Below are 15408 nucleotides of genomic sequence, written 5' to 3' on the forward strand. Positions count from 1 at the left end.
TACAAAAAGTTGTCTTCTGTATGTATATTTGGGTCTGACCTGTGAAAAATCCTAAGAAACTGCATTTTCAAATAGTGGTGGCACAAGAGAATAAAATATATTTTATGTGACAAGGAGACCACAGAAAAGGTATCTATCTTGATTCCCATTTTTAATTTAAACTTAATGGAAAACACATTTTGCGTTTTGCGGCATTCCCACCGGCAGCCTCAGATGGTCGGGCAAAGGTGATGGGTCCGGGCAATTAAGCTGGTGAAGTATTATCCCTTCCAGGCCCGGGCCTGACCAATAAAGGAGAACAGGATTCCTGCAGAACAAAAGTCCAGACTTCCCTAGGTGCAGGAATCCGCCAGGCCTTCTGTTTAGAGGATAGGGCCTTATTCTCTCCTCCCTCCCCCCTCCCCACTGTGATGGCAGCCCAGAGAAAAGGGAGGCCCCTGGATGCTGACTGACAGGGAGGGGGGCATGAATTCCCTGTGAGGCAGGAGACAAAGGCTCTGGCCCTCTGAGAAGCATTGTCTCCCCTCCCCCAGGTGTCCCAGATGAGGTGGAGCTGTGCAGAAGGCCCGATTGTTGGGGCTCTACCCCACGCCTGCAAAGCTTCACTCTGCTGGTTTCCATCTTCTTTCAGATCCCTAATCCTTATCCAGTGACGGAAGGACTTGAAACGGAAACTTACGTTGTCCTCATGCTTTCACTTTGGGAAGGCCATCCCATTCTCAGCAGCAGCCACTCCATGCATTTCAGGTCCCCAAATAAATAGACCTACATATATGCCTGCAGGCATGCATAAACAAATAAGTAACCAAATGTTTTAATTCAAGTGTAACATACAGAGAAGTAAAAGTCATACCCGCACAGCTCAAGGAATTATCACAGAGTCAATGCCCTCCTGGGACGAGCACTGCCAGGTCCGGGAGTAGACCAGAAGCCCCCTTCTGCCCTCTCTCCTCACCACCCTTCCCTCCCAGAGGTGACTCCTGTCTTGATTTCCAGCATCATGTGAGTTTGGTCTGCTTCTTAGATTGAGCCTGGGGGCCGCAGGGTCTGCTGGACTGAGGGCAGGTTTTGTAGATACACCAGAATGGGAATCCTGCCACCTGGCCTTCCTTGCTGTGTGACCCTGGGCAAATTACTTGACTTCTCTGAATATTGATTTCCTCATCTGTGAAAGGGGAATAACGTGATACTGGCTTTACGGGGCTCGTGTGAGGATTAAGTGAGAATAGATGTCCAGCACATGGTAGGCGTCCAAGCGTCTTGGCATCCGTCCTCCCCATCACAGCCATTTGCTCCCACAAGATGGTGTCAGGAAAGATTAGGAGCTCAGCAGCACACTAGCCCCATGCAGAAGGAGCCTCAAAGCAAGAGAAAGAAACCCAAAGCTGCAGAGTGGGAGGCCAGGCTCCAGGGAGGACCTTCTTCCATCAGAACAAGTTCCCTTAAGAAGAGTGAGCTCTGCCACCCTCTGTAGCCTGAGGACCTGGTGACATAAAATTGAGCAGAGAAGGGAGTGTTGGTCCTCGGGAGGGGGGTCAGATGCCCTGACCAGCCCCTCCTCAGGGAAGCAGCCTCTCCTTCGAGGAGTGAAACTTGAACCAAGAAGAGTCTTCAGGGCGAAATCCTTTTCCTAGGTAACCATGAAATATGTATTTCATGCAAGCTTTGCAGAGGCCAAATGACCCTTTCTCCAGGCTTTCTGGGAGTTTCCTGTGGAATTCACGTGTGCCCAAAGAAGAACTTTCAGCAAGGGGAAATTTAATCAATGTGGTTTATCTAAGCTTCGTGCTCTCAGCTAAATCGGCCCAATGACTCAGGCAGATTGCTCCTCTGAGACCATCATTTTTCTTTATTTGCTGCAGCCATGAGGTTTCAGCCTGAGGGAGAGAATGTCGGGATGGAGAGGCAGACATTCTTGGTCTTACTCCTGAGACTTTTTTCTATTCTCTTGGAACATTTGGTCCATTTCTTAACCTCCTTCCAGTCATGGAGGATTATTTCTTATTGCAGCAGAACCCATTCATAACTCTAATTCCAGAGCACAAGACGAATGCTCAGCAAGCTCTTTTATAAAGGGTTTATTGTATGTAATTGTGGTGTCTGTGGAGACGGGATATAAAAATAGTAATGATAATAGCTAGCATTTATTGACTCCTTATTATGAGCCAAGGACTGTTCTGAGCACTTCACATGTATTATTTTATTCGATCCTCACAACATCGTATTAGGTGCGTGTTATTATTGGCCCATTTTATATATGAGGAGCATGGCTCAGAGCGATTAGGAAAATTGATGGAGGTCACAAAGCCACCAAGTGGTAAGAGGCCAGTCGAATTTTAAACTCTCATTTGCATAACAACTTATATTAAAATAAGGTTGTCGCAGCCTCATTTTGTCCTTGACATTTTTGAGTGTGAAAGAACAAAACACATCTGGTTCTTGGATGTTACATGCGTGTGACTGTCTCATTTCTAAAATTATATCCACATATCTACACTTTGGCATATGGTGATCTCAATACCACCTCTATTGCTCTTCTTTTTTGTCTGGAGCTGTTTTGAACTAGAAGTAACAGTTCCTCAAGCCAGAAGTCAAACGTTCTGGGCAGCTGGATGATGCTTATAAAGTTCTCCCCCTCGTCATCTGGCCTGGAAGGGCACACGTTTTCTGAGGCACACAACCAAACGCCCACAGCTGGGCGAGGCAGCAGCTCTGCTCCTGCATCCCTTCCATGACTTGAGACTAAAGCGAAGAGTGTCTGACAGCCCATTCGCGGCGCCAAGCCCTGGCCCCCGAGTCAGTGCACTCCGTCCCAGAGAGCAGGGAAGGGATGGTTTAGAACGACTGTTTAGGCTCAAACACTATGTCAAGCTTATTGTGTCCTTTGTCAAAGCAAATCCCAGCCCTGGTCTTGATAGTTCTTTAGAGTTTCCCCAGGAGAATCTCAAGGAGAATCGCAAAAATGCCTGCGTGTCATGAAATACAACTCTTGAATTCGCTGGAAACTAAGGAACAAATCTAGTTTTAGGAAAGAGGGGAAAATGTTGTTTGTATGCAACAGGAAAAACTATCATCCCTTTAAAATGCCCAGACTAGTGCCTGGTGGGAGTAGTCACACATTAAAGTTTGATTTTAAGATTGTAGAGCAGTTTTCTGGGATGACAGGAAATTCAGTGGATTTCGCCTCCTGTTTAGTTGTATTCTCTTAGACATGTGCAAAGGGAGGCAAGAGTTATTATTGGGAGTACCACCCCCCACCCCTGCCCAACTGCCAACACCCCCTCCACTAACAGAGTGTTGCCAGCCACCTCACCCACCTACGAAAGAGCCTGACCGTAAACCCAAAGCTTGTCATTGCAGGAAGGAATCGTACTGGCTTCCCAGGGTGTGGCAAACTACAGGCTGCAGGCCACAGATGGCCAACTCTGGCCCATGGACAAAACAAACAAGAATGTGCGACAGAGACTGTATTTAGCCCACAAAGCCTAAAATATTTACTATCTGGCCTTTAGAGAAAAAGTTTGCCAATCCCCATTGTAGTTCAACCCCTTCATTTTTCTGAGGAAGAAATCAAGGTCTAGACACAGCAAGCCACTTACCCACAGTCACCCAGGGAGTTAGCAGTAGAGCCAGGACAGGCCCTGGTGTTCTGAGTCCCAGTCCTGTGCTCCCGCCATGACACAGTGTGGACCCCAAGAACATCAGAACCATCAATGTGGCTGCTGGGGTGGGTCGTGGGTGTCCCACCCACAGCCTTCCGTCCTAACTGACTCGGACCCTAACTCTGGAAGCCATGACAGTCCTCCGTGATTGGCTCCCATGGTGGATTACGGTAACTTTTCTTTCTCTCAACGAGTCATGTGTCCCTCTTACCCCGCCCCATCTCTTCTTCTCCCCGCTCCCTTCTCATTCCATCTCCTACTCTTGTAGATCTCAGAAGCGTGTCTTGGTTCTAACCTGCTTTTGTTTTGCCTTTCAGGTTCACTGTTGGCCTATAACACAACCTCCCACACAGACCAGTCCTCAAGACTGAGTGTCAAAGAAGGTGAGTCTGTTCTCTCACGCACTTGGAATTCTCTACAGTACCAGGCATGGCACTGTTCCATGCTGTTAAGATTGGTGTAGGGAACCTGAGGTCTATGCACTGACTCTCTTGCTCCACTCAGCTTTTTCTGGCATATGAGATGAGAAGCCAAAGCTTAACCTCCTTGTGCCACTGTTTGCAAAAATACAACAAGGTTTTAAAATATCTTGTAATGATATAAAGATATGACTTGAGGTGTTACTCCATGAAAGGAGATGTGTTGAAATTAGAATGAAATGAATACTGCTCACTTTCAAAGCTGAAACTTGGGATTTTCTCTGTTGAAGATAATGAAATGAAGATTTCAAAGATTCTTCCAATACCTCATTTTAAGGGTTTTGTTTCTACAAAAAATTTTAGCAATGCCAATTCATTTTTAAAGTGGTGATTTGGGGATTTTGTCTGGGAGGTTTGGTTTGGTTGAGAGAGAGAAAAAAAACAGTCTCCGCAAATGATTTTTGCCAGTGAGGAGTTTAGCAAACATTACAATAGCATTTTCAGCCTCTTTATTTATGAAACAACACTGTGAGGGTTTGTTACTCCAGATACTATGTTAGAGTCTGGGCATTTAAACAAGGGAGTAATTCATAGTACCTGGTTTAGGGGAAGAAAATGTGAACAAATAGTTATTAGGAAACACAGTAAGTGAGAAAAATCTGCACAAGTCAAAAGCACAATCCATTGAGGAGGGGACTTTTGTTTGGGGGCTTGAAGAATGAATAAGAGTATGTCAGGCATTTTCTCTTCCTTGGTTCTCTCTGCTTCTCAACTTTTTCTGTAACGCACCCCTGCCATAACATAGAAAGAAGGCAGAAGTGTTCACTGTTGGCTGCATGCAACGTAGCACAGCATAATATTTCTGAGAAATACAAGGCTCCTCTAAGGGAAGAGCCATAGAGACCATTTGGTTCAAAATCCTCATGAGTTATGAAGGAAACAGAGCCCCAAAGAGCCTGGTTGCCTTGGCCAAGGTCACACCTTGAATCACCTAGAACTTTGTGTTTCCTGTTAGCAATTTATAACCAGAAAACGTAGTAGAGGAAATATACAACCTGATGAATCTGCTTTCCAACTTTTGTGTTTCTCCTTTGCTTCCTTCTCCTCTGCCCCACCCTGGCCGGGCCTATTTATGCTACTATTTGCCTTTCCAAATCAGATTTATTGGATTTTGCCATGAAAACTGAAGTTCTATTGACTCATTCTATTGTCCAGCCACATTTGACTTGATGACCTACGTACTTAACATCGTGTTGCAAATGTTATAAGAAAGAAAATGTATTATAGTGACAAACACATTAGATTGGAGGTCAGGGCTCTTTTGGCTTACTTTGGGGAAATCAATTCATCCCCTGAACCTCAGTTTTCTGCCAAATGAAGGGGCTGAACTAAATCAGTGTAAGTCAAAGCCAGACTCCAGCTCTTGACTTCTAAGGAGCTGTCCTGGGAGCCACAGGGTGAGGGCTCTGCTTTCATTCAGAACCACTGTGTTTTGATCTGTTTCACTTTTTGAACTTCATTTCATTGCAGATAGAGATCCAGTTCTTGGAAGGAAGGAAAAGAAAGAGAGAAGGACTAGACGGAGAGAGGGAAGAAGGGAAGGAAGGAGACAGGAAGAAAGGAAGGGAGAGAGGGAGGGACAGAAGAAGGAAGGAGAGAAGGAAAGAAGGAAGACAGGCAATCCTTGAATGTTCCTCCAGTTCTACAGGCTAAGCCCTGCTGACAATATCAGAATTAACCAATGATGCTCTGGGGCAGAGCCAATGAGAGAATTTCTGATATCGGGCTTAAAATATAGATTTCAGTTTAGAAGCTAATTCATCTGAGTTGAACTGCATTGATAACCAACTCGTTGCTCCTTCCGGGGCTAGCTTTCAGCCTTTCCTCCACCTGCAGTACTGCATCTCCTTCCCCTGTTCCTTTTGTGTGAGGTGAGCGCATTTAGTAATGCTGCTGGGCTCATTCAGGCTATTGCAAGGGCAGCTCGCTCTGGCTGTGTAGCAACCCCTCTTCTGAGATGAATTAACTTTAGTATCCAGGCAAGCACATGCTGCCAGGACTTCATTCAGGTGGTGCTGGGCATTTATCTCCCAACATCGGCCCTGGCCTCTAGAGATGATTAAGTCTGTGCTTTGCAGGTGCACCTTTTGTCCCAGGCAAGCTTTCCACTTGAGCTGTCTTGCTGCTCTGTCGCCTCCCGCCTTGTGAGGTGGTCTGAATCTGTCTGAACGGCCCATCATCCACAAAACAAAGTACATTAGCAAGACAAAGCTCACCAAGCTTCCCTCCCTCCTTTCAGCCTCCCCCCACCTCTCTCCTGCTTTTCTCTGATAGCTATTTTTATTTCTTAAAATGTTAAATGGAAAAATAAAAAGAAGACATCATGCAACCTTGGCTCCATCTTGTTTGAATAAGACACACACAGCCACAAACAAACCCAGAGTTCATCAAGAGCACCAGAGCTGTGTGTGTGTGTCTGTGCTTCACAAAGGGCAGGTGCTGGCAGGAAGCACAAAGGAAATAAGGTGAGGAGACATGGCTGTTAATGCTTCTTCAAGGCACTTGCCAAATAGGAATGCCTTTTTTTACTTTAAAATGGCACGATCACCCTTCCAGCATGTCTCTTGAAAATGATGGCACTCTCTAAGGGTTATTTGTACCCAGGAAGTGAGGCTAGATTTTAAAAAGTAATTTATAAGTCTTTAAGCCCCTTTGACTTAAATAACCTATGGTCATGGATTGGACCTAGCTAGAACCGTTGTGCTGTCTCTACCTTTAGGTATCAAGGCTAATGCACTTAAAAAAACAAATTAGGATGGAAGGTATTATTACCTATTTGCAGTAGCAGCGCAACTGTCGTGTGTAGGATTCTGTGATACCTCAGACACGTTCACCTCCTTTGCCTGTGCTTTTGAGCCAGGCAGCCTTCCTGTGAGGAAGATATGATTATGTCCATTTTGCAGAGAGAGAAAGTGAGGTTCAGCAATATCAAGTGGCTCTCTGAAGGGCACACAGCTATTCAACAGCAGAGCAAGGACTCAAACCCAGGTTGTAGGATTCCAAATCCGTTCCTTTAGATGGTCTCCCTGACAAACACAGCCTTTCACTTCTAGCTGACTTGGCATGAAAACAATAACCTGGCTGAAATGTAGTTGGGCAGAGATTTGAATTTTTTTCCGTTATTTTTCTCTGTCCTGCAATTTTCTGACTATTATCTCCATTTCCGTCCCTGCACTACTCTCTTTTCCAAAGATGAATTCATATACAAGCCCTGCTGGGCACTGCCCCCAGCCCTAACTGCCGAGAATCACCTGGAGAGCTTTGTAAAGACACTGATGCCCTAGGACAAAAACTGTATCACTCCACTCATACGAGGTACCTTGAGGAGGCTGATTCACGAGACAGAAGGTAGCACAGTGGTTCCAGGGGCTGTGACAAGGGCGGAATGGGGAGCTGTTTAATGGATACGGAGTTTCAGTTTGGAAGGATGAAAAAGTTCTGATAGTGGCAGTTTCGCAATGTAAATGTACTCAATGCCACTGAAATATACACTAAAAAATGGTCGAAATAGTAAATTCTGTTATTGCTGTTTACCACAATAAAAAACACACAAAAATTTAAATAAAAAATATTTTAAAATACGGGGCTCAGGCCCCAAACTTGACCAATTAATTCAGAATCTCTAGGAGTAACACATGGGCATTGGAAATTTATTTTATTTATTTTTTTAAAGATTGGCACCTGAGCTAACATCTGTTGCCAATCTTTTTTCCTTCTTCTTCTTCTTCTCCCCAAAGCCCCCCAGTACATAACTATATATTCTAGTTGTGGGTCCTTCTGGTTGTGCTATGTGGGACGCCCGCTCAGCATGACCTGATGAGTGGTGCCATGTCAGCGTCCAGGATCCAAACCAGCAAAACCCTGGGCCCCTGAAGTGCAGCTCGTAAGCTTAACCACTCGGCCACCGGGTTGGCCCCTGGAAATTTTTTTGAAGCTCTCCAGGTTACTCATAACCTGCAGCCAAGACTGGGAAGCCCTGTTTTACAGTGCAGGCGCAAACCGGAAAGAGGAAAATGAGCCCCATCTCAGAGCCACCCCAGGCTTTCTTGGAGATGCACTGGATGGTTGATCTTGACCTTTCCAGATCCCAAATCAACTTAGAAAAGGAGGAGTAAGGCCTGTTGGTACTTTAAGGAAGATGTAGGTTGAGTGAAGGGACCACATGATCATGATTAGGTTTTTTTCATCCTTGTCATTGATGACGTTGTAATTATTAATGATTTTAACAACTTTACATCAGTATATCACTTCACATCTCAGAAACTCCTTTCTCATATGTGCTTATTATATGTATCTGACAAGTAGATACGGTATTGGTAACTTGATTTATAGGGAGGACACTGGGCTTCTGGAAGTTAAGTGGCCTTTCCAAGCGCATACGAGCCCTGGAGCAGGACCGCTGACTCTCCAAACCCCGTTCTCTCTGCCCTCCATGCTGAGGTGCCAGGGCGTGTGCACCAGCGCAGGTCAGGGCTCCACCTTGTTTGGCGATAAACCCTGCCCTGGGGCCCTCCCAGTGTACTCAGCTGGAAGATCAGCATGCAAGAATCAGCAGATCTCTCTTCCAGAGCTGCTTTGCATGCCTAAACCCTCATTTCCTTAGCTCCTCATGTTGGGTCTGCTTAAATACCTCTGACTCTCCAAAGCCAGAGGACATTGAGCCTTGTTTATTAACTCCTGGATCTCATAAACCCACCGTGGCCGGTGGAGCACTGAGCTTCTAGCCCCAGCCTGGGAAGACTTTCAGGACCCGCTGCTGAATGCAAAACCGCTTCTCCACTGCCGGGAGATTGCTTGCCCACAGAATAGCCATCTCCAGCAGTTGCCTTGGCTGATGGATAAAACGTCTGTCTGCTTACACATTAAGTATGGCAAAAAGAGCAGGGGAAAGTCCCTTTCCACGTCCTTTTAGTGAAATGCCCAACTGGCGCAGAAGATCCTGCTAACGAGAGCCCTGCTTCTCTCAAGATTTCCAGATGGTGGGGGGCCTGTGCACAGGGCGACAACTCCTTTTCTGCAGCCCTTTATTGTTTGCCAAGCATTTGCACATCCATTATCTCATTTGCACCTCACCCCATCACCGTGAGAGGCAGGACTGGTATTGTTATTAACCCCATTCTGTATGTAATGAAAACAAGGCACAGAGAGAGTTCAGGGTTCATTGGAAGTCACCCAGGTTTGGGGGCAGAGGAAGACTCAAATCTAGGTCGCTGGTGTTCTTTCCTCCCTCCAGGCTGCTTCTCACATCCTTATCTCAACATATTTAAGCATCTGACATCCTAAACGTTCTTTAGTTAATACTCTCCATTTACCCGAGGTGGGTCTTGATGTCCTATTTCAGCAGTATAGCATAGAGATTGAAACTCAGGCTCTGGGCACAAACAGACTATCTGACCTTGGAAAAGTCACTTACTTTTTTCTGCCTCAGTCTCCCCATGTATAAAATGAGGATAATTTCAGTGCCCCTTCAGGGATGATATAGTATTCACAGGGTCTACACAGCAATAAGTGCTTGATACAAGATAGTTCCACGAATTATAGCAGTAATTACTATTATTATTGAAAAACAATGAGAATATTTTTGAAGGTCTGTTATATGCTAACACTATGCCAAGGGTTGTGAGGGAATCCGTACCATATCATATGGCATGATAATACCCTAGATGAGACCGCCAAGTTGCTTAAAACCTTAGTAGGGAAATACACATATGGAACTATTAAGGAATAATGTGAAACTGCACATAATCAAATAGAAAAATGCATGCTACATACAAGAAGTTCTCTGAAAGTAATGAAGAGATGAAAAATTATTAAAAGCTAAAGTTGAATATCCACTCCAAACCCTTCACGGGACAGAAGAGATGTGAAGCCAGAGAAGGTGTGGGTCCAGCCAAGATCACACAGGGAGTAAACAGCAAGGGACAGAACTTGAAGTCACTCAGTACCTTAGTCAAGACTAGATGTAAACTCTGTGATCCATGCCCTCCTCCACCCCATTCATTCATGTCTTCATTTATTAAGAACCTACTGTGTACAGGACACCAGGCTGAACCCTGGAAATAGGGTGCCCAACCAGCACCTACCCTCAAGGGGCCGACAGTCAAAGAGAGATACAGATGATGGGTCAGTAAAAAATTAAATGGGGAATCTATCACCAAATCTTGCCATTTCCCCCTGCATTTACATCCTCTGTGGGGTGTCCTTTATGATTTAATTTTAGAGGTCATAGTCAAAGATGGAAGGTCTCTAGAACATACAGCATGGTAGCACTAGAAGTAGATAGTGAAACAAAGGGAAGATGATAGACACCAATGACACCAATCACTGTGCCTAGGTCTGTCCTATATGTGTAGGGGCTGTGGTGAGGGGCCACACGTGTTCAGGCTGGGTTTTGGGGAAGGGGCGCAGGTGAGTTCCTGGGGTGTGTATGAGTGTGCCCTGTGTACGCACCAAGGCTTCAGTATGTGGCATGAGCCTGAGGAAGGGAGCCTTGGGTGGGACTCTCAGAGGCTTAGTCAAAACTGAAAGACTGAGTACAGTTGGACGTCTTACTGTGAGACAGAGGAGCCAAGAGCCGGGGATTTGCTTCAAATTAGTCGGGGCTGGGGAGGGGATGTGGGCAGGAGCAGAGCTGAAATAAGATTGGCCGTGTGTTCGTGCTTGTTAAAGCAGGATGAAGGGCCCTCTGGGGTTCAGTGGACTGTTCTCTCTGCTTTTCTGCGTCTTTGAAATTTTCCATAATTTAAAAGATGCCTCAAGAAGTTTTCTTTTGATGAGAGAAAACATAGATGAGGGCAGAATACTTATTGCTAAACCCTGTGCGCTGTGTGTATGGTGCAGTGACGGCGGCTGATGTGTTTTGGGGTCTGGCATGTGGGGGAGGGTGGGCTGTGGGCAGCCTCCTGAGTGTGGTGTGTGTGGGAGCGGAGGGTGAGCACAGTGTGCAGCGTGGGCACGGGCTGTGTGCATGTCGCCCTGGAGAGGGTAACATATGGGGGATTGGTCTGGAACATGTGTGCCTGTAGGAAAAGGCCTGTAATACTGTGAGGTAATCTCCTGTTATTTTTAGGGAGTAAATAACATCTCTTATGTAGCAGGTTATGTGGCTCCACAGGCTCTGTCTATGTTAACTAACGTGCACTTAAAATTTGAGGGTATTGAGGCCTCACAGGAGGGCCTGTTAAGAACTTTGTCATTATATGTTTTTCCTTTATGATGAAATACCCCTAATCCATTTTTAGCAAAAGCAGGATGATTGCTGAATGCGTGTGTGTGTGAGTGTGTGCTGTTTCTGTGGTCCAAAGGCAAGATTTATGATTATAGAATAGACAGTAGCTTTCTCTCTCCGTTTTATTTTTTTAAATTGTTTTCCTTTGAAATTCCAGAGTTAATGTTTTGTCTACTTTCGATCTGACCCTCTTTGGAGAGCTGCATGTCTTTTTGTGTATGTGTGTGTGTGTGTTTTTCACCAGAGAGAGATTGAGAGAGAGAGAGAAGAGAGAGAAAAAGAGAGAGGGAGCTGGAAACAAAGACTCGTTGTCTCTAAGCTGTAGCAGGCAGGAAACCCCAATCCCGAGGGAATTTCGCCAGCCAGCCCTGTCCCGGAGTCAGACTCCAGCTCTCTGAATTCAGTTTGACAGCTTGTCTGGGACACTTTCTAAGTAACCATTATCCTTCCTTCCTCTAAGTGAAAGAACTGTGACTTTTTCCCTGGGTGTGGGTGTGCGCTGTTATCGCACATATGTGGGTTGCACAGTGCCTAGGACCCGCTTTCTCTAAATCATTGGAAACACTTAGCCTGCTTCCTAAGACAAGTGTAAATTTGTTCCGGGAAAACAAGGCAAACGACTTTCCGTATCATACTATTGCCTTACTAGAGGCAGGTGTAGAGGAATTTTGGGGGTGCATTTCTTTTTTTCTTTAGTTCCAGTTAAGGCATGCATTCCCTTATTTCTAGAAGCTCATGTGTCTTGAGAATAATTGGAATTGTGTCTGTTTTTTTCCTTTGAGGATTTTGTGGGAAATATATACAAAGCTATCTTCCAATGATCGTTCTCCTCAGTTTCTGTGTTTGATAGATTAATTGATTACGGTAAAGAAATACACCACCGTGCATCTCACTGCAGGAGAGAACACAGGGGCACACGCCTGTGAGCCGCGAGCCCCTGGGGTTGTGCCAAGCAGACGGCACATCTGGGGTGAGCCCCTAGACTTCTCAGCGGGCACTTCTCTGTCCTGTCTCCTCTGGTCACTCAGACCAGTTGACTTTGCTACCACAGCATGAGGGCTTGTGAGGCAAAAACCAACCTTTCCAGCGTGTGCATATTTGAAGGCCGTCCAGGTTCAGCTCTGCGCGTCTCCAGAAGCACAAGTCCCAGAACAGTCTAGATCACTTCAGGGTTCAGAAGTGTGACAGCTTTGCCCAAGAAGACAGTTTTGCTGATTGAGTTTCTCCCCAAAAAATTTGTCCTTCAAATGTGAACCAATTCCTGTCTAGTCTATTTTCAGACAGAATTTTGAATGTTTCCCGTTCTCCCTTGACCTGGCATACCCTTCCTCTCATCTCACCACCACCACCCACCCAGTCTCACCCCCCGGCCCCAATTCATCTCCTAGGAGGTGCACTCGCCCTTTAAGGCCCAGGTCAGATGACACCTCCTCAGTCTGTCTTGCCCACCCGTTCCCCACAGCGCTTTGCCTGTACCCACTGTCTGTCTGTTGAACGCAACATTCAACAGAGGCTCTCCTAGCAGTCTTTTATCTTGCAAGACGTGAAGCTTCTTGGAGGTGGGCACTGTGTTTTAGTCAAGGCCATTGGATGGATGGATGAAAGTTATAGGCAAAATGCCTTAAACTACTCCCCAGGAGTTCACTGTAGAACTAACTCTTCGTGATGTTTCTAAATACAAGAGTGACATTTGGCTTCATCCCCAGCAGACATTGTGTGGCACTTGCCTCTCCTCTCTACCTTGTCTTCAGTGTCCCCTTCATTTGACCCCAAGGTGATTCCTCTGAAGCTGTCCCATCCTTGAATAGAGGGAAGAGCTTACAAAGAGCAGATTTCAATCACAAGATGATTCCAACTTCACCCTTTTGGCCCATTTTCTATCAGCTTAAACTCTCTTTGGAGGCTGTTCATGTCTGGGTGCCTTGCTGTGTGTGCCAATGCGAAAAGAGGCCGAGGATGGACCAAGCCAAGCAAAAGTAATATTGCAGGGGAGATTTTGTTTCTGCTCACTGAGACCTTCCTTTCCTTGGCTTGCTTATCGCCCTCCCCCAGAATGATAACAGCTGGCATTTACTGAGGGCTACCTGTGTGCCCAGAACTTCTCAGTTCACGTCACATTTACACTTCCTAATAACCATATTTAGTTGATACTGCTATTATTCCCATTTCACATATGAGAAAATGGGCTCAGAGAGGTTAAGCCCAAATCACAAAGCTAGTCCAAATCAGAGCAGAGTCTGTTACCGCAGCCCCCTGCCCACCCAGGCAGTGACAAGGCCCCACGATCACCTCTTCCTCTTCCATCCACCACCTCGTGGAAAGGCCCATTTCTTCCAGGAAGCTGATGTCATCTAGTTGTGAAGATGATATGATTAGATTAATTGATTCCTCTGCTGCTCCAAAAAATCAGGAATCTGACTCTCAGTTCTTGCATTTCAAGAAGCCTGTTAGATGGTTTCACAGATGTTCTTTTCATTGTTGTGCTTTATAATTTGCATAACATTGCATCTCCTTTTGTATTTAATATTATACTTAAAAGAATAAAGGAAAAAAAGAAGAGATTTAGAAAAGGAAATGAGATCGAGAACACTCTTTCTATCAATAAGGAATGCAATAAGCTTAAGTCAAAAAACAAGGGCGGGTGGGTATTAGTCCAATAAATCTAGTTGTGAAATCTCTCTCAAATTACAACAGGTAAGCAGTCCCTCGCCTCGATAAAATTCCTTCATTGATCCATAGTTCATAGGAGGAGAAACAAAGATATCAGAATCGCCTGGGACCGTTTTAAAGACACAGGCCAGGATGCTCCAGCCACCCCACCCCACACACCCTTGTCAATTCCTATGTGCCCTTGGTAGGCAAAGTAGCCAGGGAGGAAGCTGGAACTGAGCATCTGTGTTCTTAGAATAAGTGCCTTCCATAGCTTCTGAAATCTTCTCCCCCACACCACCCCACCATTGAGAGCCAGGGTTTTATTTGAATACCTAACAGGAGAAATATGCCTTCAGTGCCCTGCATCAGCATCCTTTCTGCTACCACAGTATTGGCCTTTTTTTATCCCTGTGCCAGAAGACACCCCAACCCCTGGTCCTGTTCCTGGATGCTTAAAAGTCCCCACGTTGGCCTTTCTGCCCTCCTAGGGCATGTCTTTTGTCTTTATTTTTATCAAAGCTGTTCTTTGCTGCTCCCTGGAGAACTCAAGAACCTGATAGGCACCAACTTGCTCTGCGGTATTAATGATGGTGACAATGAATGCATGAACCCTGCTGCATTTTAATAAGGGAAAATGGCTTTAAGTAAACCTCAGAGGTGGAAGGGGAAGCGGCGCAAGGCTGTGGGAAAGGTAGTTGGGGCCAACTTGACCCCTGGAGCACCCTTCCAGACTCAGCCAGACAACTACTCCTCCCACCACTGCCAGGGAGGGGCCTCCCATGACCAAGCATGCTCAGTGGGATGGAGCTCCAACACAGTTACACCAATTTCTCAGTGGAATTTCATATTTACTAAGCAGGCCATGCAGGTTTCAAATTTCCAATTCATCTCCAGACTCTTGACTATTACTATTTTAGGCCTCCCATCTCTACTAAGTTTCACTTTGACTTAGACGTTTCATCCCATTTCAGATAGCAAAGTGAAGACTCAAAGTGAAATTGGCCTCGGTTGATGTAACTCCATTGCCATTACCATGTGGTCTTGGTTTGTAATAGAAACTAGAAGTGACCCCTATTGGCTGTTTTGAGGAGTGTGGTCCCAATGTACTTTGGAAAGAAAAAGCCAGCTCCACAAGAGATCCAGATGGCCCACTGGTAGACATCTCCATGCAGAATATTCCAAATGTGTTTGTTTTGCCAAACAAACTGATTTAGAAATTCTGCAAGGAGGTTGTTTGGGGGGCAGCAGTTGCTGGAAAATATTTAAAAGAAGCTTGTTCAGTCTCATGTTCATAAGCCAAATTTTTTCTATGTATCTATCTATCGGTCTATCTCTCTATCTGGAGAAAGAGAGAGAAACTTCTCTCCTGCCAGACAGAAGTGTAGGG

At 45.5% G+C, this 15408-nt stretch overlaps 1 protein-coding gene across 6 annotated transcripts in view; it reads left to right on the plus strand.

Annotated features, from left to right (window-relative positions):
* Window positions 1-15408, plus strand: part of FLI1 (Fli-1 proto-oncogene, ETS transcription factor) — a 120642-nt gene that overhangs the window by 87734 nt on the left and 17500 nt on the right. For all 6 annotated transcript variants that reach the window (XM_070623409.1, XM_070623412.1, XM_070623411.1 and 3 more), the window contains one exon: window positions 3980-4045. In XM_070623409.1, coding sequence (XP_070479510.1) covers window positions 3980-4045 — 66 coding nt within the window. The remainder of the gene's footprint in view (window positions 1-3979; window positions 4046-15408) is intronic.

This window comes from Equus przewalskii, chromosome 6 (genome assembly GCF_037783145.1).
Source record: "Equus przewalskii isolate Varuska chromosome 6, EquPr2, whole genome shotgun sequence".
Classification (NCBI taxonomy): domain Eukaryota; kingdom Metazoa; phylum Chordata; class Mammalia; order Perissodactyla; family Equidae; genus Equus; species Equus przewalskii.